The sequence below is a fragment of the Arvicanthis niloticus genome, chromosome 22 (genome assembly GCF_011762505.2).
Source record: "Arvicanthis niloticus isolate mArvNil1 chromosome 22, mArvNil1.pat.X, whole genome shotgun sequence".
Lineage (NCBI taxonomy): Eukaryota > Metazoa > Chordata > Mammalia > Rodentia > Muridae > Arvicanthis > Arvicanthis niloticus.
Window position 1 is genome coordinate 40,831,570 of NC_133429.1, and position 24,459 is coordinate 40,856,028.

At 40.0% G+C, this 24,459-nt stretch overlaps 1 protein-coding gene across 1 annotated transcript in view; it reads right to left on the reverse strand.

The window, feature by feature from the left end:
- Positions 1-5,351: 5,351 nt before the first annotated feature.
- Cand1 (cullin associated and neddylation dissociated 1) overlaps positions 5,352-24,459 on the reverse strand; it is a 37,462-nt gene continuing 18,354 nt past the window's right edge. Inside the window, exons 3-15 of the mRNA XM_076920318.1 lie at positions 22,863-23,017; positions 20,980-21,103; positions 19,343-19,599; positions 18,955-19,060; positions 17,619-17,764; positions 15,805-16,097; positions 14,684-14,825; positions 12,887-14,380; positions 12,018-12,113; positions 10,140-10,309; positions 9,892-10,056; positions 8,559-8,666; positions 5,352-5,912 (exon numbers count right to left, since the gene is read on the reverse strand). Coding sequence (XP_076776433.1) covers positions 5,688-5,912; positions 8,559-8,666; positions 9,892-10,056; positions 10,140-10,309; positions 12,018-12,113; positions 12,887-14,380; positions 14,684-14,825; positions 15,805-16,097; positions 17,619-17,764; positions 18,955-19,060; positions 19,343-19,599; positions 20,980-21,103; positions 22,863-23,017 — 3,481 coding nt within the window. The 3' untranslated portion in view covers positions 5,352-5,687. The remainder of the gene's footprint in view (positions 5,913-8,558; positions 8,667-9,891; positions 10,057-10,139; positions 10,310-12,017; positions 12,114-12,886; positions 14,381-14,683; positions 14,826-15,804; positions 16,098-17,618; positions 17,765-18,954; positions 19,061-19,342; positions 19,600-20,979; positions 21,104-22,862; positions 23,018-24,459) is intronic.

Genomic DNA, 24,459 nt, shown 5'->3' on the forward strand with positions numbered 1-24,459 from the left:
TGCTAGTGTCCCTGCAGTCAAATCCAAGGTCTCCATCATCTACCCACCCTAGACTCACTACTCCCATTTAGCCACACTGGGTTCCTGAGCTTGCCATACAGATATGCCTTTACGCTTTTGCCAATAATGTCCTGTCGCATGCAGTGTATTGCTCTTATGCTTGCCCTGATGCACAGACTAGAGCCTCTATGCCCTAAACCAGAAACTTTTTCCTACTACCTTGCTGTTTACTAGTACCTGTACGTGGCTGCGACTCTCACCTGATGGTCCCTAACAGCAACAGTAGGATTTTTCTTGCGCACACACTATGTATGCATGTACAGACGTATGTATATATGTGACCACATGCCGGAGCTCTCTCAGCTCCTGTTTGACTCCCAATATGTGCATGTAGGCTGTGTAAGAGCCACGGCAGCACACACTTTAGGAGTGGTGGATCATCTGGGCTTCTGAGGTTTTATTTTGTAGAGACCTGATGATGGAACGAAGTGGTAAACAAGGCTTAAGTATAGACTTTATTTTTAAAATGTATTTATTCTTATGGGGGGTGGGGTCAATGCACACAAGCCATAATAGTATGCATGTGGAGATCAGAAGACTACTGGCCAGAATTGTTTCTCTTTCCACCATGTGGATCCCAAGGACCAAACTCAGCTTCAAGCAGTCCCGGGAGGCGTAATGAACTATCTGGAAGCCCTAAATGTAGATTTTAAAAGCAGAAAACCACCATGCAAGAAACTGTTCACAGTTTCCAAGGCCAATTGCTGTTCTATAGTCAAATTCTGACAAATTAACCTTATCAATAGCCCATTAATGTGCAAAAGGCAAATTATCATAGCTGCTTACACTACTCCTGAGCACACTGAGTTTGGAAACTTACTGCCTCAGTGGTCTTGTTTCAAAGACACTTTGTGTCAGTTCTGCCATTTTGCTAACTAACAATCATCAGTTTTCAAAATTCCAAAAGGGGGACCAAGATTCACCTTAAACCATTTTTGTCTCTGATCCTGAGACTCTAGGAAAATAGCAAAAACCTGCTGTAGTCAACCTGACTTGACTAGCTGTTGTCAACATGCTTTGGAAGCCTGAAAAAAGTCACCATTTGGCATAAAGTTCCCCATAGTACTGGAAAAAAAAGTCGTTACTTCAAGAAAGTAAGTTAATGGGCTTAAGATTTGTGTTTTGAAAATCCGTTTCTTTGGACGTTATGAAGAACTCAAGTGCATCAGATCCTTTGGCCGCTGCTCCTAAACTTACGTGCTGCAGACTGCTCTCAACTGCGTCAGAGCCCACATTATACTAGTGGCCTTCATAAGCACGTTTCTATGAAATATGCCACTTTATAACCAGAGGAAGGTGGATCATGGCACTGAAGATCAAGTTAAAACATTGGAGGCCATACTGCATGTAAAAGCTTTCCACTAAGTCAGGCTAATTAGCACAATTAGCTGATTATAAACAGCAGCTGTAAATTAAGATGGAAAACTGACACACCAGAAAAACCCTTACCCAATAAACATGAGCTCTGTCTGTCCTCAAAATAGCGAGTTCCTATTTAACTGCTGCAGGGTATAGTGGCTAGAAATGAGAAAATTCTTTTTCAAAGACTGAATTTCAACTGAGGCAATGCAGTCTCCCCTCATGGAGGGGACTCTGTAGCACTGTCTCTGAAGGAGTGTCACTAATAGGGCCCCAGGAGGTAGAGGCCAGGATGCTGTCATCTTACACTATGCTCACACTCAATTACAAACTCTTTAACAGTGTCAACATCCAAAATTCTTATCTAAAGTAACATCTTTGTTTACTGCAGTGTAAATTCTGAAGGAAAACATGGATTTTATTTCTAGAATAAAGAACCAGGAGTTTATTTCCACATCTCTTACGAAAGCCTCGCTTAGTTTACACATGGCAATGATTGCGGGCAGGTAACATGTCTTCACACTAGGAGTACAGGCACATACACGTTTAGCTGCTCTCATCCAAGCAAGCAGTTGCAGTTTTGTTTAAACGTGAAAAATCTATGTATGAAACAAGCAAAGTAACTTTCCAGAGTAATAGCTTATCACAGTCTAGCAAAACAAGGGACCACCACTGTATCATACAGATTACAACTCTATAGCTTTTCATTGTGTGTGCGCGCACACTCACAAGACACTCAGTGAGCATCAACTGTTACCAAGTGGTTAAACAGGTTAGTCCCAACACTCCCTCAGCCCTCATTGGTAAAGAATTTTGTTTCAACGAAAGTTTTTTCCTTGCCTCTCTCTTCTGAAGACCTGAGCAAAACATATTCCAAACCACCCCAAGATCTGATACTAGAATTTAAAGGCTCTAACACAGAGCCTTAACCTACTAAATAAAATCTCTCGGAATCTGACTCACTGATGCTGTAAGTCCAACAGCACAATCATGTCATACCTCTTTGATATTTTCAATCAAAGCTGGTTTTCAAAATGCCCTAAGAAAACCAACTCCTTTGTGGGATGCCAAGCTAGCTTTCCAACATACAAAGAACAAAACCATGTTACTAAAACCCTAAAACATGGTACAGGTCTTCACAAAAGGTTTATTGATTGGTATTACTAGGAAACCAAGCTATTCTTGTATGAACAGGGAAAAGAAGGGGTTTCACTTTTGTGTTCCTAAGAAAACAGCTTTATCTGGTGAGCTTTGGACAGCTGCTGGCACATACATGTCCACTGTGGTCCATTTTATAACCCAATGTCAATTTTCCACTCTTCAAAGATTAAAGACAGTAGCTTAAAAAGGAAAATGAAACTTCAAGTAAAAGCTACAATTGGAATTTTACCTGTTGAAACTTTTAACTTTCACACCCAAGTATCAAAAACGTAACTTTGACAACTTAGATTCACACACATGCACACAAACACACCGTTTGAGAAAGGGTCTTGTTAGGCAGTTCAAGCTGGTCTTGAACTCATGATCTGCCTCAGCTTCCTGAAGAGTAGAATGTGGGCAGAAAATATTACTCCAATTACAAAGCATTACCATACACTTCATCATGTAAGCAACACGGCTCTGAAGACGTAAGAACAGATTAAGTGAAATTAAACGCAATCTTCAGCAGCTGAGCATTTTCTATTCATCAACATTTTGAACTTCAGTCATGGCTTCATGTCTGAGGCTGAGCTAAATACAAAAAATAGCAAAACATCCCATAGAATTGTTCATTTCCCTGTTATTGCTTATCCAAGGAATGTGAAGACTAAGAAGGACTCATTTGGTTGTTTAATTATGATTGAATTATGTAAATATACAAACATTTAACAAAGCCATCATACCCCAATCTTAAGAATTCTAACTGCTAGCAGTTAAGCAGCTTTTAGGTATCACTAATAAAATATACAATTAAAATAGTTGCATTCCATCCTACTAACTTTATAAATAACTTCTTAGGTTAGACTTCTTCCTGCCTAAGTTTAATAAGACAGTCTAAACCCAAAATTCAATGTATATTCAGCTTTCTTTTTAGAAACTCCATATAGTTCTAAAATCATCTCAATGTATTCCTAAGAATTGCCACAAGCTTGCGCCCTCCCTCACACAACTGACATCTAGGGACCTCCTGGGTGAAGAACTGCCAGGCAGAAGCTCCATCTTTCCAGGGTGTGTGTGTGGTGGGTCTGCTGCTTCCAGTCCAGATCTGGACCACATTACCACAGCATCAGTGTGGCTCAGCACTGAAGCCCTGAGCGTTCTTCTGATGGTCTGTGTATAGAGCTGTATAATCCCTCGGCTCTGTATATATAGGTAGTGTGATACATTAACCATTAAAGCAGTATTTTCTTCATACAAGAATTTAGTGACGTAGGAAAATGAGTTGACTTGCAAGACTCAGAAAAACAAAACGTAACACGTATCTTGAATTCAAACCAAACCAAGGGAGGGTGGCCAACCAATGAAAATTTATAGGTTTTACTGTAGGTAATTAACTAAGACAGTCATAGAACATATGCATTGTCCAAATGGTTTGGTCCCAGAGCTTGTACTGTCACCCACTGTGAGACCACATCATATAACCCCAAATTGAACTTTATCCACAACATCTATACCATAGTACTGCATAGTGCATAATGTACTAAAATAAATTCCTATTAGTTTTATGCAAACTGTTATAAAATTATCCCCGGCCGTATTTTGCTATGGCACCAACTTCATAGAATAAGCCAATGTATAGTCAAAATCCTCACCAGTATCAGTGTCCTCGGCATCTCTGGACAGTCAATAGCCAAGCTGTTCATTCAATAGCCACAGTCTGCTCTGACCTGAACGACTGTGCATTCGACCTTACGTCACAGAAGTCTGCGAGCCAGACAAGGATTTACATTCACAGTTTTACATCCAACAGTGCAGGTTTCAAGCTGAGTACTTGAAACTGATCAATCTGACAACTGCCTCCCTCCACTACATGTAAACCACGTCGTGGGCACAGAGTACTCGTTTCAGAACGGCTCTTCCTGTTGGCAGGAAGGCGGCTTGTGGAAAACGAGATCACGGAATGTTGGATAAAATGTCAACTACAATGGAACCAACTGCAAAAGCTTTGCTAGTCCAGCAAGTGCTCAACACTTACCAAGACAATAGGGAAGTTAGCTCACCAAGAGATGAGTGTGTGTTTGTGTGTGTATGTGTGTGAAATTCAACTCAAAGGAAGCTTTAGCTAACAAAACCAATGAATAATGGGCAACTTCAGAAATTTCCTACAAACAAACCCCGAAAGCACAGGTGGCTTCTGTCCTTCAGGAGCAAATGCAGACACCCAGCAGGAACCACAGTCCGGCTTTGAGAACTGGTGGGCAGAAACAAATGCTCAAAACGTGGAACGGAGGAAAATCAAGTACTTAAACGTGTAAGATCATTTATAATAGTACAAAGTCGCAAATTGCCGGGACTTGATTTGCTGAAAACATCTGTAAATTCATACTGGCAGCTAGAAAACCAGTTTCAACATTAACTCCTCTCTCACCAGATAAGATTTTGTGTGCAAAAGTATCTGAAAAATTGCACTACTGCTTATTTTAATGTGTATTGTGAAGAATCTGTACATGCTGTGTTACAGACAATACATATTTGTAAACCTGTTCATGCAAAATCAGTGTGCACAGGGGATATTGTTAAGCCTTATACTTAAGAGTGGTGCTTTATTATCTTTGCTAAGATGCCAATCTCTCTGAAATATAACATATCTTAAATGGATACTCTTTATCTGCCAGTTTAAAATCATTTTATGTCACTGAAAGAAGAGGTTATACAAGGATAGAAACATGGTCTTTGTGTTGCAGAATTGATTTTAAATGAGAGAATTTACAAAACCAAGAAATCCATGGTCATAAAGTTTTAACAGTTTAATCCTACACATTACAGGGCAAACAGATACTGGACCCTATTTCCACATTCCATAAATCCAAACTTTAGTTCCCATTTCAAACGTTGCCCTAACCACTAAAAACATCAGTGGTTTTACAACCTCTGGATTATGGAAATACAGATTTCTGAAGTAAACGCTACAAAAACAACAATGGAAGAAAGCTGAACAAACTTCCCATGAATGAAAATAAAAGTGGAACATCCTGAAGCTCTAGCCACTTCTCTCCCATGTCTATGGTCAACTTGTCGGTTCAGTGCATTGTGCGTCAAACATAATGGTCCTCATGCACGTTACACATCTAACTAGTGTCCATTGATTCCAAGTTAGTGGATGAAGAATCTTTTTGGATACTTTCAAAGATGGCTGCCAGCTCTGGGTTGGAGCTGATCTGTGACTGGAATTCACTCATAAGTGGGCTCTTCTCTGCCTCTGGAATGGTTAGCAATGCTGCAACTGCCCTCATGGCAGATCGCTTTAATTCATCTTGCTTTTCAAACTCCTGCTTTACAGAGTTTGCCTTTACCTGCAATAGAGCAAAATTCAGGTTACACGCTATAACATAACAAAGTGCATGTAGACACAAATTCCTAGTAAGTAGTGTACAGCCACCCCTCACAGATCCAGAAGGCATACTACAGGGCACATATCAAAATTTAAGACACCAGCTGTTTCCTAAAAAGGGACCACTTCACACAAGTCCTATTATAAAAAAAGACTGAAAAATCCAGGCCTACTTAGTTGAAACAAATTGGCCCTAGCAAGAAACCAAGTACTTAACTGTATCTTCTCTGACACCAAATACTATTCCCATGCATGCCTCTATTTATAATTTGACATTGACTAAAGCACAACTAAACTCGTTTCATTTTCATGGTCTAAAGTCCTCATTTCCAAAGATTCATTTCAAGCATTCCCCTCATCGAGTCAGCTAGGCATCCTCCCAAGGACTGCTGCCTATTGAAGCCTGATTCTACCTTCCCATGTTAGCAGGACTTCAGTCCACGTCTTACTTTCATGTCTTCAGTTTTTATTCTGTAGATCTTGGTTTGCCTAAATTCACACTAGGGAGGAAAACACATTTCTCTGAGTCTAGCTTATTTTGGTTACCACAATTATTCCAGGTCTACTCATTTTCCTAGAAATAATTTCACTTTTTTTAATAGCTAAATCTCAAGCCGGGCAGAGGTGGCACATGCCTTTAATCCCAGCACTTGGGAGGCAGAGGCAGGCGGACTTCTGAGTTCGAGGCCAGCCTGGTCTACAGAGTGAGTTCCAGGACAGCCAGGACTACACAGAGAAACCCTGTCTCGAAAAAAAAAAAAAAAAAAAAAGCTAAATCTCATTCTGTATGTATGCTTGTGTATATATGCATATACATATTACATATCATACTTTATTAATCCATTCATCCCACATGAACGCCCAGGTTCACTCCATAGTTGGCTGCTGTGAACACTGTGCCAACAAACATGGTTTCACAGATCTCTACTGCCTGGAAGCAGAGAGTGTCATGGTCGTTCATGCTGCTTCAACTGTTTCTGACAATCAGCCAGGCTGCCTTCCTCAGTGGTTGAACCTATTTATGTCTCTATCAATAGTACTAAAATTCCTTTTTCCTGGCATTTAATTTTACTAGCACATTCTTGATGCTGTGTTTTCTGGAGCCTGGGGGACGACAGTCAGACAGCCTGGCTTCCTTGATGATGTCCTTCATTACTCATTGTCATTTGTGCAACTTCACTTAAAACTGTCCGGTTCACCGACTCAGTTTATACACTGAAAGTGAGGTTCTACTTCAAATATCCAAAAATTAAAAAACAAACAAACAAAACACCCCCAAATAGTAAAAAGCAAAACCCAAAAGGCAGAAAGAAATAATAAAGAGCTGAAATCAGTGAAACGAAATCACAAAGACCCAGGAGAACGAAAGATTTGGTCTGCTGAAAGATAGTAAGACTGACAAACCACTTTCAAGAGAAAGGGAGAAGTTAATTAGATTTGAGTAAGAAATATTATGATGCCACTAAAATCCCAAAAAATCACTAGGGAATACTATAAAAAAAAATTACTCTAAATAGACAGTTCTAAGGACTAAATAAATTTCTACAAAAAATTTCTGTAAAACTGAACCAAGAAGATGTATAGAACATGGTGATTAGGTTTTTGGTCAACCTGATACAAGCTCGAGTCCTGTGAGAACAGAGATGCTCAACTGAGGCCTGTGGGTCAGCCTGTGGGTGTACTTTGTTAACTGATGACTGGCGTGGAAGAGCCTGGCCCGTGGGTGGTGTTGTCCCTGGGCAGGTGCACTAGAGTATCTCAGAAAGCAAAGTAAACAAGCCGGGGAAGCAGCCAGTGAGCAGCATTCTTCCAAGGCCTTTCCATAGCAAATTCCTATGGAATTCCTAAATTCCTTCCATGGTGGTCTACAGGCAGTAATGTGAAATAAACCCTTTTCTCTTCCGGTTGCTTCGGGTCATGCTCTTTACCACATCAACAGAAGGCAAACTAAAGCAGGATAGGATTGAAGCAGTAAGAAAGAAAGACAACCCAAGACTTTAAGATGCACTTCTAAATTCTTCCAGACCTTTGAAGAAACACCAATATTTCTCAAAGCACCAAAATGGAAATACTAACAAAATTAAATTTGAAAAGTCAGAGAAAAGAATAAGCTAGGACTGTGGAGTTCATAAAATACCAGAAGGAAGTTTTCATCTTTTCTTATTGTCTGTCTGTCTGTCGACAGGTTCCTCTGTCCTGGAACTCACTCTTAAGAGCAGGAGGACTTGGAACTCAAGAGATCCACCTGCCTCCGTCTCTAGAGCCTGGGATTAAAGGTAAGCGCCACCCCTGCTTGACCTTTTTCTTATTTATATTTAAGTTAATTAATGAAAACAAAATCAAAATTCCATTTGGTGGCATATGCCTGTACTCTCAGCATTTGGGAGGCTAAGTCATGGTGGAGAGTTCAAAGTCAGTCTGCGTAAGAACAAGATTCTGCCACCACAACATCCCATATTACATTTTAATATGTAAAATGCACATATTAAAAAATTTCTAAATTCTGTCATAAAAATTTTAACATTTTATCTGAAATAACAAGAGTCCATTTTCACAGCCTGTAATTCCTATGCAAACAGAGCCTAAATTGATGCCTAGCAACAATTACCTTAGTTGTACACGTGGCACGCAGTGGCTCAACAAGTCGGTCCAACCTTTGTAGCACTGCACTTGGACAAAGGGTAGATAGTCGCACCAACATTAAAAATGTTAGCATCTATTGGAATAAAAAAAAAATACATTGTTTCTAGTGACAAAACATCCACACTTTGACACACTTGTCTTAAACAGAAAAACGGTTAGTATGCCAGTTGGAGCACCCTCTTAGTTTAATCTGCCACTCAGAATTAGACTCACTGCAAACGTGAGGTGAATGCTAGGGAAACATCAGCTTCCATGTGGAAGTACTGCTATACAAAACTAGGAAACTGTCAAGTCTGACTGCACGTCAGAAACACCTGGGTGGGAAGCATTTAAAATACCCATCTTTGGCCCCATCAGCCGGGGAATGTTATTTCATCCACAGGAAGAAGACTAGAAACTCGGCATTTCTGAAGAAGCAAATGAGCAAATGTGATGAACACAAAGGAAAACTTGACGGAAATGTCTTTTTCAGCAGACTTTGGAGGGCATATGATTATCATTGCTCAAACTCATACAACACCCCCCCCCCCAATGTTTTAAAATCCTTTTCCCTTGGACTATAGATACGTAGGAGTGCATCATAAATGCTGGAATTCCGGCACCGTGGCTCAGATAACTGCTCTGCAGGGCCAAAGGCTCCAGTAAAGAGGACCATGAAAAGGACAGTGTTCATTTACTTGTTCTGAAGTCTCTTACATACTGACACATTTGCTCAGAAATGACTAAATATGATGAATGGGAAATCAAGACACAGAAGCAACATGACTGTTCTAAGGCCTCTGCAGACTGCAGTGTATCTGAAAGGAGAGGGCTCCAGGTCGGCCGCTAACACAAGCCCTGCCATTAACACAGCTTGTCTTGTATTGAAGTAAAAAAACTTGAAGACACCAAAGGGAAGAAAGCAAGAAAGGGAAGAAAGTAAGAAAACTAGTGGTTAGCTACTCATCGAGATGGGCCTGAAAGGTCACAGATCTGTACTTTCAGCATTAAAGTGTGTCTTATTCTGAGGCAAAGAATACGGGTATGCACTATTCATTAAGGAGACTAAAAATGAATTTCTTAAACATTTGGGGTCCACTTCCCTTCCTTCTAAGGTAAAAAGAGGTTTCGGCATTCTCTTGTATATTAACCAATATAACTGTCTTTCCACTGCTTCTGCACATATAGTTTGTAAGATGCTTACAAAAAATACTAGTAGATTAATTTTTCTTACTTACACAGCTAAGTAAATTATAAGCATAACAGTTGTCTCATCAACATATACTAAACCATTTTACAGACATTCACAAACATCTTACCTTAATATCATAATGGTCCTTCAAACCATCTTCAACATGATTTAGAAATTCAAAGATATCCAGTCTATCAAGACAGCTGTCTAGAAGGGTATACATACACTCAAAAGCTGCCTTTCTAATGTCCAGACCGTCATCAACTGTGTGTTTAAATGGACCCATTTCTACCTGTTAAAACAAGAAGGGACATGCAAGTGTGTGTGGCAATGACAAGGTAAGTGCAGGGGAGTGACGGGACCTAATGCACTCACCTCTCTTATAAGTTCCTTTCTAACTTTTGTCTCGTTGTAAAGATGTGGAAGAACAGAATCCAGAAGGTCCCGGATCAGTGATGGCTTGTTATGAGCTGCAGAATTGAATGTGACCAAGGCCACCCTTCTTACATTCAAATCTGGGTCTTCCAAAGTTTTTAGAAAATCACCTGAAAAAATTGTAAGAGAAACAACCCACTGATGCCAAGCTTAAAACACAATTCACAAAGTGTATTTTTCTCTAAACTGACTTAGTTATTGTGGTTATCACTGCTATTTCTTCGATGAAAATGGAGGTCACAGAAAAATCAGACACAAGATTAAATGAGCCAAAACTCTATTTCAACAGCATGGAAATAAACTACCAGTGCTGCATGTGTGCCCACTTCTCACTGACAGTCAGTCCAGGAGACAATGATGCAGAGGACAGACAGAACAGAGCCTAACACTCTGAGTTCACTATTTTATAGTAGTTTATAAATACAAGAGTAGCTCCGAAGTGATGGAACCGGTAGCCAACAAACCCAACACATTAAAATTCCTTACAATTCACTCAGAGCGGCAAGAAGCTGAGCTCACTACAGACATAGCAGGGAGACAATTCATCAAAGGACAAAGAATTACATCCTAACATTATCTGTGTCTTCACTAAGACACAAGTAGTAAGAGCTCAGGAGTGTAATGAGGAGACCACAACCCAACAAGACAACTGCCAAATACAGTATCTAGCTACTATAAAAACAAGATTTTTTGATCTGCTATTTTGCAAATGTACAGGAAGAAATGAAAATGTAAAATTCCTTAAGGCCACACAGAGAGTCAGATCATTTCCCGTATTTACTGTAAAGCTCTGAACAGGCACTTTCAGTCTAGACCCAATCAACATATGAAGAAGATACTGCGAGGGAGAGCATCCCTGAGCACAGGAAAAGCACGCATTTTGTTGACCAGCATCTGACGGATAGAGGCGCTGGCTGCACAGGTACTAATTAGTTACTCCTCACTCTACGATCCCAACTCTATCATCAACAATCTTTCAGAGTGTCAGGGAAATGAGCTGACGAAGACGGCTAGAGAAGGACTACAGGTCCTGCATGGTGACAAACTGAACGCTACAACTCTGGAAACCTCCCTCCCTCCGCAGGTCTTCCTCATCCTGGCTTTCCTCATACAAAACTATTTCTAGGTCCTAGTACAACCACTCATCTGTAGTCTGCTGCCTATCTCTGAACTGGTCACCTTCTTTTATGCAATTCAAAGTGTTCATTCACTACCTCTGCCCCCTCTCCTGCACACTGAATCTACTAACCATGCCCCTATAGTATCTTCCCTGCACCAACACGACTTCCACCCATGGGAACTTCTCCATGGATCCTCTCAGAGCTAGAGAGCTCCAAGCAACCATCAAAACCTGAGACTCTAACTCAAGTAAGACTCATTTATACTGGGAGAAAAGTTCTGACTGCTCAGAGATTTAACATCTATTTGCTTTAGTCATTTAATATATCACACCAAAGGGAGGTCACCAGGAGGGGGAATGGTGAGTGGGATATAAAGTGAATTTAAAAAAAGACATGACCAAAATATGATTATCAACTAGACTGACTGCTAAGACATGCTGACATATTTACCTACTTCAGTGATGAACAAAGTCATCTGACAGTACTTGCTGATAAAGGGGGCTTATATATAATTTGCTCAACCTTAGAAAACCATACATTATGAATAATCTTTATAATGAAACAATTACCTTATGAATGTTACTCTCCTAGTAACAAAAGTTTTTAGCGACAGCCTTAGTTATCAGAATAAACAGAACCTCAATAAATCTTTGCGCTTTTCCAAAGTAGCTCAGCAGTGAGTGTGCTTGCCACTTACCTATGCAGTTCTTTAACAGTGGATCAATAGGCTGAGGATGATCAGAAATAGTGAACTTCACAGCTGTAACCACTGAGCTTCTGGCGTATGATGACCCTAATCAAAAACATAGTGCAATAGCAAGTCCATTGGTATGCACTCCCTCAATGTCCATGAATGCCATTTTAAACCTCCAATCACAGAAACACCAATGTCTTCAACAGTGCAAAACTATTATTGTCCCAAATAGCTCTCTTCTGACTCTCAGGATACTAAATCAACAGTTTTCTTACCTTAAAAAGCAAAAAAGCTTCCTGGATTTTAAAAGAAAACTTGACCTCTACAAAGGAGGTGATCCAGGGAAGCAGAAACAGAGAACCTAGCCCTTACAAAAGGTACTGGTTATAGGTATAATGGTAAGAAAAATCTTAACGAAACACTATTTTAACTTTTATTTTTTTACGCATTATAACCTATTTATTCTATTTGGTTAAACAATGATAAATCAAAAGTCTTTTCTCATTTTTTTGCCTTTAAATTCAATAATTTCTACAATTTTAATATAGTAAGTACCTCCAAGATCTTCATGTTAAATTCAAGAGTTGTGTTTTCTACATTTTAAATAAAAATAGCAATGTTAAAATGCACTCAGCATAAAGAACTAAATCACACTTATGTAAATGTAAGCACTGTTCAATTAGACTGCATCTTTCTGAGCAACAAAGTACTTTGGACTATCACTCCATATCACAACACATGCCAGGCTTTCTCATCACATACATGGCTTTAAACGTGGTTTTTTAAATAAGCAGATGGTAGTTCCTCTGGAGGTGTCTTTCAAGGCAACTAACTGTGACTAAGGTTATAGATGAGAAAGCCTTGAGACTCACCTGATATCAAATACCCTTTCAGACGCGGGAGGAGAGTTTCAGGATCGATAAGAGTGAGCTTCCCTAGACACTCAGCAACGACATTTCTGGTGCCTTCCTCCGCACACTCACAATGCTTTAGCAGCAAGGTCCAGATGTTCTCAACATATGGCTTAAGGCCTACCACCGCTGCAGAGCTAATAATCTCCTTCAAGGAATGGAGCAGAAGATACTGCCTTTTGGGCTGACTGGTTATCTCTTGTAGTACAAATGGCAGATACTCGGGAAGGTTGCCTACACTGATGCTGCCTAATGCATAGGATGCAGCGGACTTCACTTCTTCACTAGGAGAGGAGAACGCCTCTAATATTACAGATTTTAATTCCAACTGCCCACTTAAGTCAATATGGTGCCCAACTTCTCCAAGAGAAAGGAGTGCTAAGAGCCGAATGGAGTCTGTAGACCTTGAGTTCTTGACATCTTGAATAAACTGACCTACTACGGCAGGCCCCTCTTTAGGGCACGCTCGAGTAAGGGCAGCGACACATTTGGCAATGGAATAGTAAGACTGCTTATGGGTAAGAGCTGTGTTCTGAGAGTAAACTGGACTCGTGAGCATGCGCAGCAAATCCATGTACCCTAGATTGTTTGTTCCAGTGACAACCAAAGCTTGGAAAAAGTCTAGCATGGCACTAAGAGCTCCTCCCTGCAGAAGAGGTGATCTCACAAGCCCAATCAGTTCATTGAGAATAGATCCACTTATCTTTGAGAGGGAGGAGGGATACACCTTTGCCAGGGTGGTAAGAAAACTGATAGCCATCTGCGACACATGCATGTCGCTCTCACTGATAAGAGGAGGGAGCTCGTCTAGAACGGCGTCAATCATGGCGGCAGTCAAGCTGTCACTGTAGTTTTGAATGAGAATATCTAGGGCAGACAGGGTCCCCAGCTTCAGAGCTCTCTGATTTTTCCTGAGAAATGAAGCAAGGATGGGAACTCCCTCTCCCAGCACAGGCCGCAGATCTATCTTCAATGGGGACCCGGCAATCAGGGTCAGTGCTTTCACTGTTGTCAGCCGGGTAATCTCGTTCTTGAGTCTCTCCAAGAAAATCTGAAGAGTATTTGATAAGTCAGGACCCAAATTGTCTCCAAGATTGCAAATTATCTGTCCCATACAGGAAATAGCCCTCTCCTTGACTTCCTGATCAATGTCCGCTGCTTTTAAGCGCTTAATTGTACAGGTGAAGAGGTCTTTGATGTAAGGCGCTGCATCGAACGAGGAGGGCTGGTCTAGAGGACGGATCACTTTGACCAGCTGCTGAGTGACAAGAAGGGCTTCTGACGTGATCTTGTAAAACGGGTCTCCAACACAAGCCACCACTGGAGGGACCAGAGCCTGAACATGAGGATGGAAAACTTGAGGAGAGTGGTTACAGAGGATTACATACAGACACGACAAGGCATCGATCTTCAGGTTTGATGAGCTGGACTTATCATTCAGTGAGAAAATGATTCCTGAAAAGCCAACAAAACAGCTCATCATTTCTACGCGGTTTTCAGAAAGAGTTAAAAGCCACTCCTCAAAGACTTAAAATTTCTATCTGCATTATATAATTTCTAACATGGGAGAAGCATAAAAATCTGTAGAAAATATTAAATCCCCTTTCTTACAAAGATCTAACTTCATGTGTTCGAAATGGTCAGATTAAAAATTTGTAGGTACAAATTATCCCAAACTTCTCTTGTAAGTGAGACATTTATTCACGTTCACGTAAGTGCTAAAAACACGAAGTTAGTAGTAAGTACCCAGAGCCGCACCTGGTACAAGGACAGGAATGTGCTGAGTGAGTGCCCCAGGTAACACATTTACCAGTTCAGTCAACATGTTAAAGCAACACTGTCGGGTCTTCACACTCTTTTCTTTCATCTGCTTGTGTAGAGCTTTGACAATGTTGGGAACCTGCGATTATAATATAGTCATTAGCTCGCTGCTCCAAAGGCACTTCTCCACATACTTGTAAGGCTCACAGGAAATGACCACAAGAATCTACCTGTCTGTCACATTTCCACTTCAGCTCTCCAATACTACTACTCAGAGAGGCACTAGTACATGAGAGCAGAGTTTAAATCTATTACACGCACTGGACATACTCATCTGTAACTATATTTGCTTGACAGCTTCAAGAGACCGTGGAAAATAACAAGCAACAAGTCTCCACTGATTAGAATAATTTCCAACCAAAGATTTAAGCAAAATAATTTATAAATAGAAAAACAGTAGAGAGCAAATTGTGGGAAAAAAAACCTAGTAAACTGGGTATTTTTTCCTTTTTTTAATTTTGCTATTATAATAGCATCTTTTTCTTTTTAGCTTGCTATAAATGACACCATACTTAAAGGTACAAGCAACAGGGGTAAAACTCAGATATCTGATCTAAATGTTCTAATGTTTAGCAAAACTGAATTAGTCTTTACTAACGAGTCATAGATACAAGGCTATAAACAGAGACCCCCCCAAAAAAACTAATCAAGCAATAAAAAAGTAGGAAGATATTAAACACTCTTTCCTCAACACAGATAAATCTCACAAATAAAATGATCTGAGAAACAGACAACAAAATACTCTCAGAATTCCTCATGGCTCTACTAGGCAATTTCTCTATGCTCAGCGCTCTTCTAAGTCTGTCTACTTATCATCTAGCCACCTAATCAATCATCTATCAGTCTATCTGTATCTTCCATCCACCCACCCATCCACTTTCATACCATCCTATCTGTCTGTCCATCCATCCAGTCACTTTTATACCATCGTTTGGTTTATTAGTGTGAAACTCATTAACTTGGAATTCCCCTAAAGGACCCCGGCACTCATGTTGCTCCCTGAGAACAATTTGTGAAACACCACTGTGGTGGCTTCCAGAGCACAAACATACACTGACCTGACTCTGAAGCATAGTTAAGGGCGTTTCTCCCTGTTCCATTGCATCAGGGTCACACAGCCAACTTTGTACTGGACGAGTTTGCTTCAAAAGAGAAAGGTACGCATGAAAAACATCTGCCTTTACGTTTTCCTCGCGCTCTTTAAATCTGGATATCAGCGCAGGAGAGACAGTCTTGTAGAATTCCGGGAGCATCTCGTGCCGTGTGCTAACTACCGCGTCCAGGCACTTGGCAGCCGCTCGCCTCACTTTCCAGCTCATGTCATCGTCGTCACTGTATTCATCGTCACTCCCTAAAAGGAAGTTTCAACGTGGAACAGGCTATTAATGGTTACAGAGTGCATAACTCAGCACACAGTGAGCTGCTGTTCTTAACCAAGACACTTAGTTAAAACAGCATTTGTTACAGCCATGACTGTTTTAATTGGCTAAGCAGTCTTGTCACATAGTTAACAAAATGTGGCTCGATTACAATTTTCTCACTGAGTCTGCTTAAACTCATAAACTCCTCAAACTTTGAACCAAGTCAAGACTCAGTAGAAAGAGAAAAATCAACCAATGGGCATTTATAAGCAAACTACAAAACCGATTTGGTTATAGATCTAGTAAAGAGAATAGTTATGAATAATTTTCTGTGAGAAGAAAGAATTCTGTCACTGGCTTCGTATACAGCTTTTCATTGAACCTTTTATGTGCTACTGGAACAAAACATTTGTTTTCAACTTTCTGTCAACCTGTCTGGACAGCCGTCCTTCATGAAGAAAATGCTAGTCATTTAACAACAGAATACCAAATAACTGAACAATCCAGCTGAAGCACTGAGATGACAGCCAAAGCCGCATGAGGTGTTCTGGGGGAGTACAAGGACTTCAGCATATTTCTATCAGTGGTTAGAGATTAGTAAGAACCAGAACAGAAGACAGACAGCAGAGAGGTGTGGGAAATAGCTAAACAACTGCAGCCATTTGCACCCTGGCCCACTACTGGATTGCGTTCAGGACAGAGGGTAAGAAATGAACTTAACAGCCAGCACCTGTGTGAGATCTATCGTACAGAGAGAACGGGAAGGACTTGCTGGAGGAGAGACTGAGGTGGGTGTATTTATGTGCTAGTTTTTTAGATGGGTTAAATTACAATTTTTTAAAAGAAAGTTACTGCATAGCCGGACAGTGGTGGTGCACGCCTTTAATCCCAGCACTTGAGAGGCAGAGGCAGGTGGATTTCTGAGTTTGAGGCCAGCCTGGTCTACAAAGTGAGTTCTAGGACAGCCAGGGCTACACAGAAAAACCCTGTCTTGAAAAACCAAAAAGAAAGAGAAAGAAAGAAAGGAAGGAAGGAAGGAAGGGAGGGAGGGAGGGAGGGAGTTACTGCATAAATTTACACAATCAAATTAAAAAGTTCTATCATTGCAGGAACCCCACCAACCCATACACTTGGTAATCTACCCATTTCAATATATTGTAATTCTTCCAGACAAAACAGTACTAGCCATACCCTTGAAGCATTACCATATGCCAGCCCGACTTTAACCACAGAAGTCATAAAAACATTAAACAGGGCCTCAAACAATATGTAGGGTTTTTCAATACCAACCAAACTACTCTAAATATGTATCTTTAGATTCATTTAAAAACAAACAAACAAACAAACATTTTATAAAAACTAAACAGAGTAGAATGGTTGTCCACCACCATGCCTAAGACTGCAGGCCTGAGCATCCCAGGGACAAAGACAACTCCCAGGAACAAAACTAAGGTGCCGTGTGCAGTCAAGCACCCTCTCCACCTAACCCAGCCCGTGTACCATCTCAATACCTTGATCATCGTCATCTCCGCCATCAGCATCCATAGCATTCTCATCTTCATCTTCATCATCATAATTGTAATTTGGATCATAGGTAAGGTATTTTAGACAAATGTTTATAATGGTAGAAACATGAGGATAAACTTCCTTAGGGCATCTAAATATAAAGATAAGAACTGCTTTGAAAACACACACACAAGCTGTACTTCCCTCCCTGCCTCAGTTATTAGCAACAACAGCAAACTGGTATCCGACCACGTAAACTGTTGTCCCATGAGCTTCATGTTTGAAAAGATTTATCTTTCAAAAAATATTTAATTTTAGGATATGCATCCCCACATATATCATATACATGTAACTATGTTGTTCAAGTGGGAGTAGTATAGTTTCTTAAGCCATTAGAACTTGTAAAATCGTTAGTGAACATTCATGTAGCACACTCTTCTCTCTGAATGCTAAGAATCAATAAAGATGCATGTATGCCCAAAATTAAAGGGGCGATTTGTAGTTCTTCATAAACTGGATAGAAATTAATTTCAACATTCAGAATTTGAAATTTCCAATTTTCAAAATTTGGTATGGAGGCTAGGGGGACATCTAAGGTCATTTCTTGTGTTTCTTGCAGAGGACCTGGGTTCAATTCCCTGGCATCCACATGGAGGTTCACACCTGCTTTTAATTCCAGTTCCAGTGGATCTGATGCTTTCTGCTGACTTCCATGAGTACCCATGATGCAGACATACACATAATACAAATATTTAAAAATATTTTTAAAATGGCTTGGCTATAAGATGCTTCTCTAAACCATGAGGTAAAAGGGCAAAGACTAAAACCAGTCAGGATCAAGATACCATCCACACAAATGATATTAATCATAGGCAAACATTCAGCTAATACTGGTTTCATACAATTTTTATTAAGATTTTTAAAAAAAGTTAGAGTCAAGTTTCCAAATTAAGAATCACATTGGCAGACAGGTATGACAGATCTAAAATGTAAGGCCGAAAGGCAGTCTACTGCGCTACCCTTCAGCGAACCCACCGTGTTGCTCTGGAGACAAACTACATTATTGCTCTGGCATTTCTTCCTTCTTATAGAGGCAAAAGTAAACAAAAAAATGACTGTTTTAAGTTTTAAAAATGCTAAATATTTTCAAAGTCAATGAGGCTACTAGACTTTATAATAGTAAGACGGCATTTCATACAAATATATTAGCAATAACTACTACTTAATGAAAAAAACAAATACATGTGAAATCCTATATGCTATTTCTCTTTACTGACTTAACTCTTAGTAACTATTCTATTCTTCAGGGGAAAAAGTTTAAATAAAAAGATATTAACTTACCTTCTCACAAATGATTCAAAAGCTTGAATGCAGTATTCTCTTAATTCATCATCATCTACATTACAAAATTTTACCACCAAAGGAATTATCTTTTCAAGGTATTCACCTAGGAAAAACAGATTGCTCTTAAAACTACACACTTAAAAACAAACAAACAAACAAACAAAACAACCAATTTTTTATGAGATAATTTTGGTGGCCAGCCAGTGATAGACAGGGGGCACAGGTGCATGCACAAGCCTGGAGGCCTCTGACCTCCACATACACGATGTGTTCCACATTTACACACACACACACACACACACACACACACACACACACACACACACACACACACACAGATAGTTGAAATAAAGAGATAACTTGGAAGCACTTTAGAATGTCTTACCTATTCTGTGGCCAGCCTGCCTACTAATAGCAGCGATACACTGTATGTACGTCCTTGTGGTTGACATGGAGTCATTTTTGGACAACTCTGACAACAGATGTTCAATAAGGTCTACAAAAACTATATTTCCACAGCTCATAACCAGGTGGCCAAGAGCAATAATTGTTCTTTTCCTCACTGCAAGTCTAGGGCTTGTCAGCTGGGGAAGCAGACAGGTCAGAATTGAAGGATGGAAATTAACAAGCAGTCCTCCTTGCCTTAAAAAAAAAAGGGGAAAGAAAGATACAAAACCAAATCAATTCAACACGCCAGAGCACTAGCAGCATGTCTAGACTCTGCACACACTGGGAAGAATTATCGGAACTCACAATGAAAGAAAAGCTTAATTCTCACCATCCTTTCCAGTGCAGCCAAAAGTCCTAAGCTAAAATGTATACAGATCTGAGACGTGTTTCCCCAAATAACTCCTAGGAGTAAGGACCATAGTGCCTACTATAGGCTGGGTAACCAAACGGCTGGCAAAACACCAAATAAAACAAATGCACAATGATGACATCTCCCTCCACCTTCTACGACTTCACCGTATTTTATCTGGAGTCTCGTGGCTTAGTGCCTACACTACCAAAAGCCTGCTATCTCTTCACCTTCCTCTCTTCTTTTTGTCCATCTCATACCCAGTTTTACTGGTTCACTTGCTCCCAAAATTGCTTTTTCCAATCACCTCAACACGCACAGCTAACTCAGCCAGCAGTATTCATAGCGTCATGTGCCAACAGTGTCAGTAAGAGAGTCCTATGTAGGCGGTCACTGCTCATTAGTTACACACCTTCTCACACTTAAAGTCCACCTCAGCAGGACCAATTCAAAGGGCTTCCTACTTTGTATTTACTTCATCTCGTGGCAAATGAGCTCACAATACCTCTGCTCCACGTGAACACGCGACATCTTGGCACATGTACTTACCTAGTCTTTAAATTCCACTATTCCCATAAAAGCTTTGCTGAACACAGTCTTACTTAATCTTAACTCCGTTTGGCCTTTCAGCCCTTTCCATTCTTACTTCCTAGAGTGAAAGTCGAAGTCCTCTGTCCTGTGTGCTAGGGTAATGAGAGCCCCTCACTGCAGGTATTTAATATACACATAGTTTTCTATATCAAAATGCTCAACTACTTTTAAGCTTAAATTAACTACAAATAATAACCACAAGTAACGAAGAACTAATCATTAGAAACAAGAATACACTGAAAGTGAAGTGTCCTTAAAGCTTTATTTTCTCAGGAGTGGCTCTGATGCCATATGAAGTAGGAAAGCGACAAGTGAACAGAATCCAACCCTCCCGGCTCACACAGGATAAACTCGACTGCTAACGGCTGGCACTTTTTTAGCTGCAGGCTGGTGACGTCCAATAAAGCATCTCCCTCATGTAAGCAGATGAATGGACGGAACAGTAATAAACATAAATTGCTAAAAAATGTTCAATCAAAAAAACATCTGTGATGCATAAGTATATCTGATATTTCCTTTCCTCCCAAACACAGAAATCTAGGCCAAGTTTTCTATATTAACAAAAGAAAAATGTCAATAATGAACATTCTATTTATAATACAGCATTACAAATACATAATGGACACATTTACCTGCTCAACATATCAGCCATAATATCCAAAGCTTCTAGCTGAACAGAAACATCTTCCTGCTTTGCTATTGCACTGGTAAGGCGTCCAGTAATCTTTTTACATACATTAGCAGCTAATGCAGAGCCTGCAAGGATAAATAAAAATTTCAAGTGTGTTAAATTCATACCTGCACTAGTTGCCAAATATTCAATAGGCTAAAATTCAAAGGCATTTAAGAGATCCTTGCTGGGCTGGAGAGATGGCTTAGCAGTTAAGAGCACTGACTGCTCATCCAGAGGTCCTGAATTCAATTCCCAGCAACCACATGGTGGCTCACAACCATCTGTAATGGGATCTGATGCACTCTTCTGATGTGTGTCTGAAGACAGGTACAGTGTACTCATATAAATAATAATAAATAAATAATATTAAAAAACAAAAGAGATCCTTGCTAAGAAAAAAGTTAAAAATACCTCATTAGACCTGACCAAGAATCAGAAGTTAACAGCTTCAAAAGAGGTACAGGAAATGTGACAAATACCACTATTCAGACCTTGCCAGGCAACGACTAAATGAATGCTGGCTACAAAGCCTGTAGTGTATGGCAAACAAATCTCTAGAAACATGTTGAAAGCATCAACATGTTTCTGTTCTTGAGTTCTCTCTAGCAACAGCATTTTTAAGTTCTGCTGAGTTTGCACTCCAATACTTAATAACAGTTGCTTTAAAAGACAAAAACCACAGGTTTAAGCTTTAGTCAGTCACCTGACCAAAGGAGTCAAAGGGAGTGCATACACACTGCAGCCCTCACTTTAAAGTAGGCCACGTTTACAAAGGCCAGGAAAGGGGAACACATAACTCACTGTGAATGTTAGAATCTCAATAGGTAAATCTTGTTAAAACCAACTAAATGCATTTTGCATGGGGGTGGGGGGGGGGGTGGGAAATGAAGACAGTGTGCAACTGGAGGACTGGAAGAGTAGCATCCTTCATACTCAGACTTCCTGGCTGCTGGAAGAGAGTCAAGCAATGCCGAGATGCTCTGGGCAAATAGCACCAGCTTCAGACGGAAAGAACTGTTTTCCTTCTTGTGGTGCTAGGGATGAAACTCGGGGCCTCACACATGGTAGGCATGTTTTATCACTGAGTCACATTCAGAGCATCCTTGACTGCTGTAATCTTTAACTCTGGGTGGTGACTTAGTCTCTGTATATTTCAACTGTGTAATATTTAGACTAAGATGTAACAGAAACAGAACCAATCATAAAAGATAGCCAATTATTTGTATTAATGAGTGAAAACAACGCTCACATGATATTATCAATTTAAAATCTTTCCACAAAGTAGGAATATAATTTCTTCCATTTGCAGTTAGGACAATAATTTTCAGACTTCTAGATTAAACAACAGCACAGTAGTCAAGTCCAATCTCAAATTCATATTACCTAGATAATTCTGGCAGAGGCCAAAAGTTAATTATCAATTTTATTTATTATTAAATTATCAAGTAACTGAAAGGGGTTCAAACTTAAAGCTACTAGTAAACTGAACTGTTTCATAGCTTTGTCTTCACTTTTTATACAATAGGTTTGATGAAAAAACTAAATCAAACCTGGAATTACAAACTAATCAGCACTTGGTATTTGTTTATCTTTTCTCCCGCTGCAGAAGCTAAACATCATAACTCTCAGCTGCAGCTGTAGAACATGCAACACCATGAACACCCTGCACCAACGTAAATATCCTTTAGGACCCACACACAGTACACTTAATAAACTCCATTTGCTGAAAAGTCACATTTGTGTCTAAGAAAAATTAGGCTTCAAATCACCTCTCTGTGCCTCAGAACACAGGGAGGATGTAGCTCCATGTAGAAAGAAAAAAGAAAAAACATTCTTGCTTACCACTGGAAGCTGGAGGAAGTTCTCCAATTACTGTTTTAAGGCCAATACTGGAAATATCTCGAAGCTGCTCCTTGTCGGAAAGCATGTTTGTGCAGAGAGTGTCTACAATCGTCTCTACTTGGTACTCTTTCACTTTACTCACTAAAGGGCCAAGACTGCAACAGAAAGAAGGGAATTCTCTTAACATCCAGATAAACATAAAACAAACAAAAAGTGGAACTATTACTCATGTCTAGTAACTGTCGCTGTAACTATGGCTCCCTCTATCATGAATGGCACATTAAAGAAGCAGGAAGGGGAAGCTGACTGGTGCTTGCCTTGTGGTTGCTTTCCCATTTTTCCCTATGATTCCCAGCAGAGTAAGTAATAAGACAATGAAGATGATTTCTAGCTGCACACCAACCCTCCAAGCACACACACAGCTCTAATCGTCGAGGTCTGCTCCCAACAGGATTCAGCTATAAGAGAAGGTCCACTCACTGTTACAATGCCAACCTTGACCTTTCTTGTTATTGTTCTAGTTTCCCATGTAAAATTTAAAAGTAGAACGAAAACTTCTAGACTTACTTTGTGCTCAAAAAGCACGTTGCACAACTTCTGTTTTATACTGTAAATGTTTCTAAAAGCATTCCATGTATCCTCTGGATAATTCCTTATGCATTTTTAAGCACGAGAATCAATGGAGAACGCAAGTCCGCAGTATCTTTAGCGACAGTTTGAACCTTTCAGGTAATAGACTGCCTCAGAAGGTCCCTGGATCATTTCAACTACTACTGTTTAAGTAACCAAAAGGAGTGGGGTGGGTGGTACTCAAACAGAAAACAACAAAACGGCCTACCCAAATGCAACTATACCAACATCTACTAAAACATTGATAGACTACTGCACTATGAAACAGTCACACATCGAAGTCCTAACTTAAAGTGTGTGTGCCTCATCATTGACTAAGGTGGCTCAATCTTATCCAGGACCCCGAGTCCTCTTTATTGACAACAACCCCTGCTTCCATCTTTGTTGGACTTGCACGTGTAGCCAAGCAGTAAGTAAGAATTCCCTCTCTCATTTCTCCTCCTGTGTTATTTTCCATCTCCTAACATCCCCCTCATGCTTGTTAGCTATGATACTCACTTGGTCTTTTATTCAGATGAGAATCCAAGCTCTCTCCCCTACTGCAATAATCCTAACACTTATCACAACTGACTGCTGAGTTTGAATAAAGGCTTCCTCATTGTTTAAACAACTATCAGTAATTTCATTTTTAACAGCATATACTTTTTAAAATCCACACAAAGAAAACTGGTAATAGTAAATAGAAATGCCAAACCAGCACCACAGTTGGAATCTAAAGATCCCTCTCAGTCAACAGGCAACTCAAACCAAAACACCAGAAGATACAAATCTAAATAATACCAGCAACTATCTTACCTTCACTTAAGCAATAACACCAACTTTCTTTTCAAGTCCATATGGATCAATGAAGACTAACTATACCATACGGCAGACTCAGTTTTAAAAGCTGAGTGCCCAGAAAAGCTTAAGAGTGCAGTTTCTGACTCCAGTGAAGAAAGCTGAAAACCATTAAGAGGCCCCTCCACTT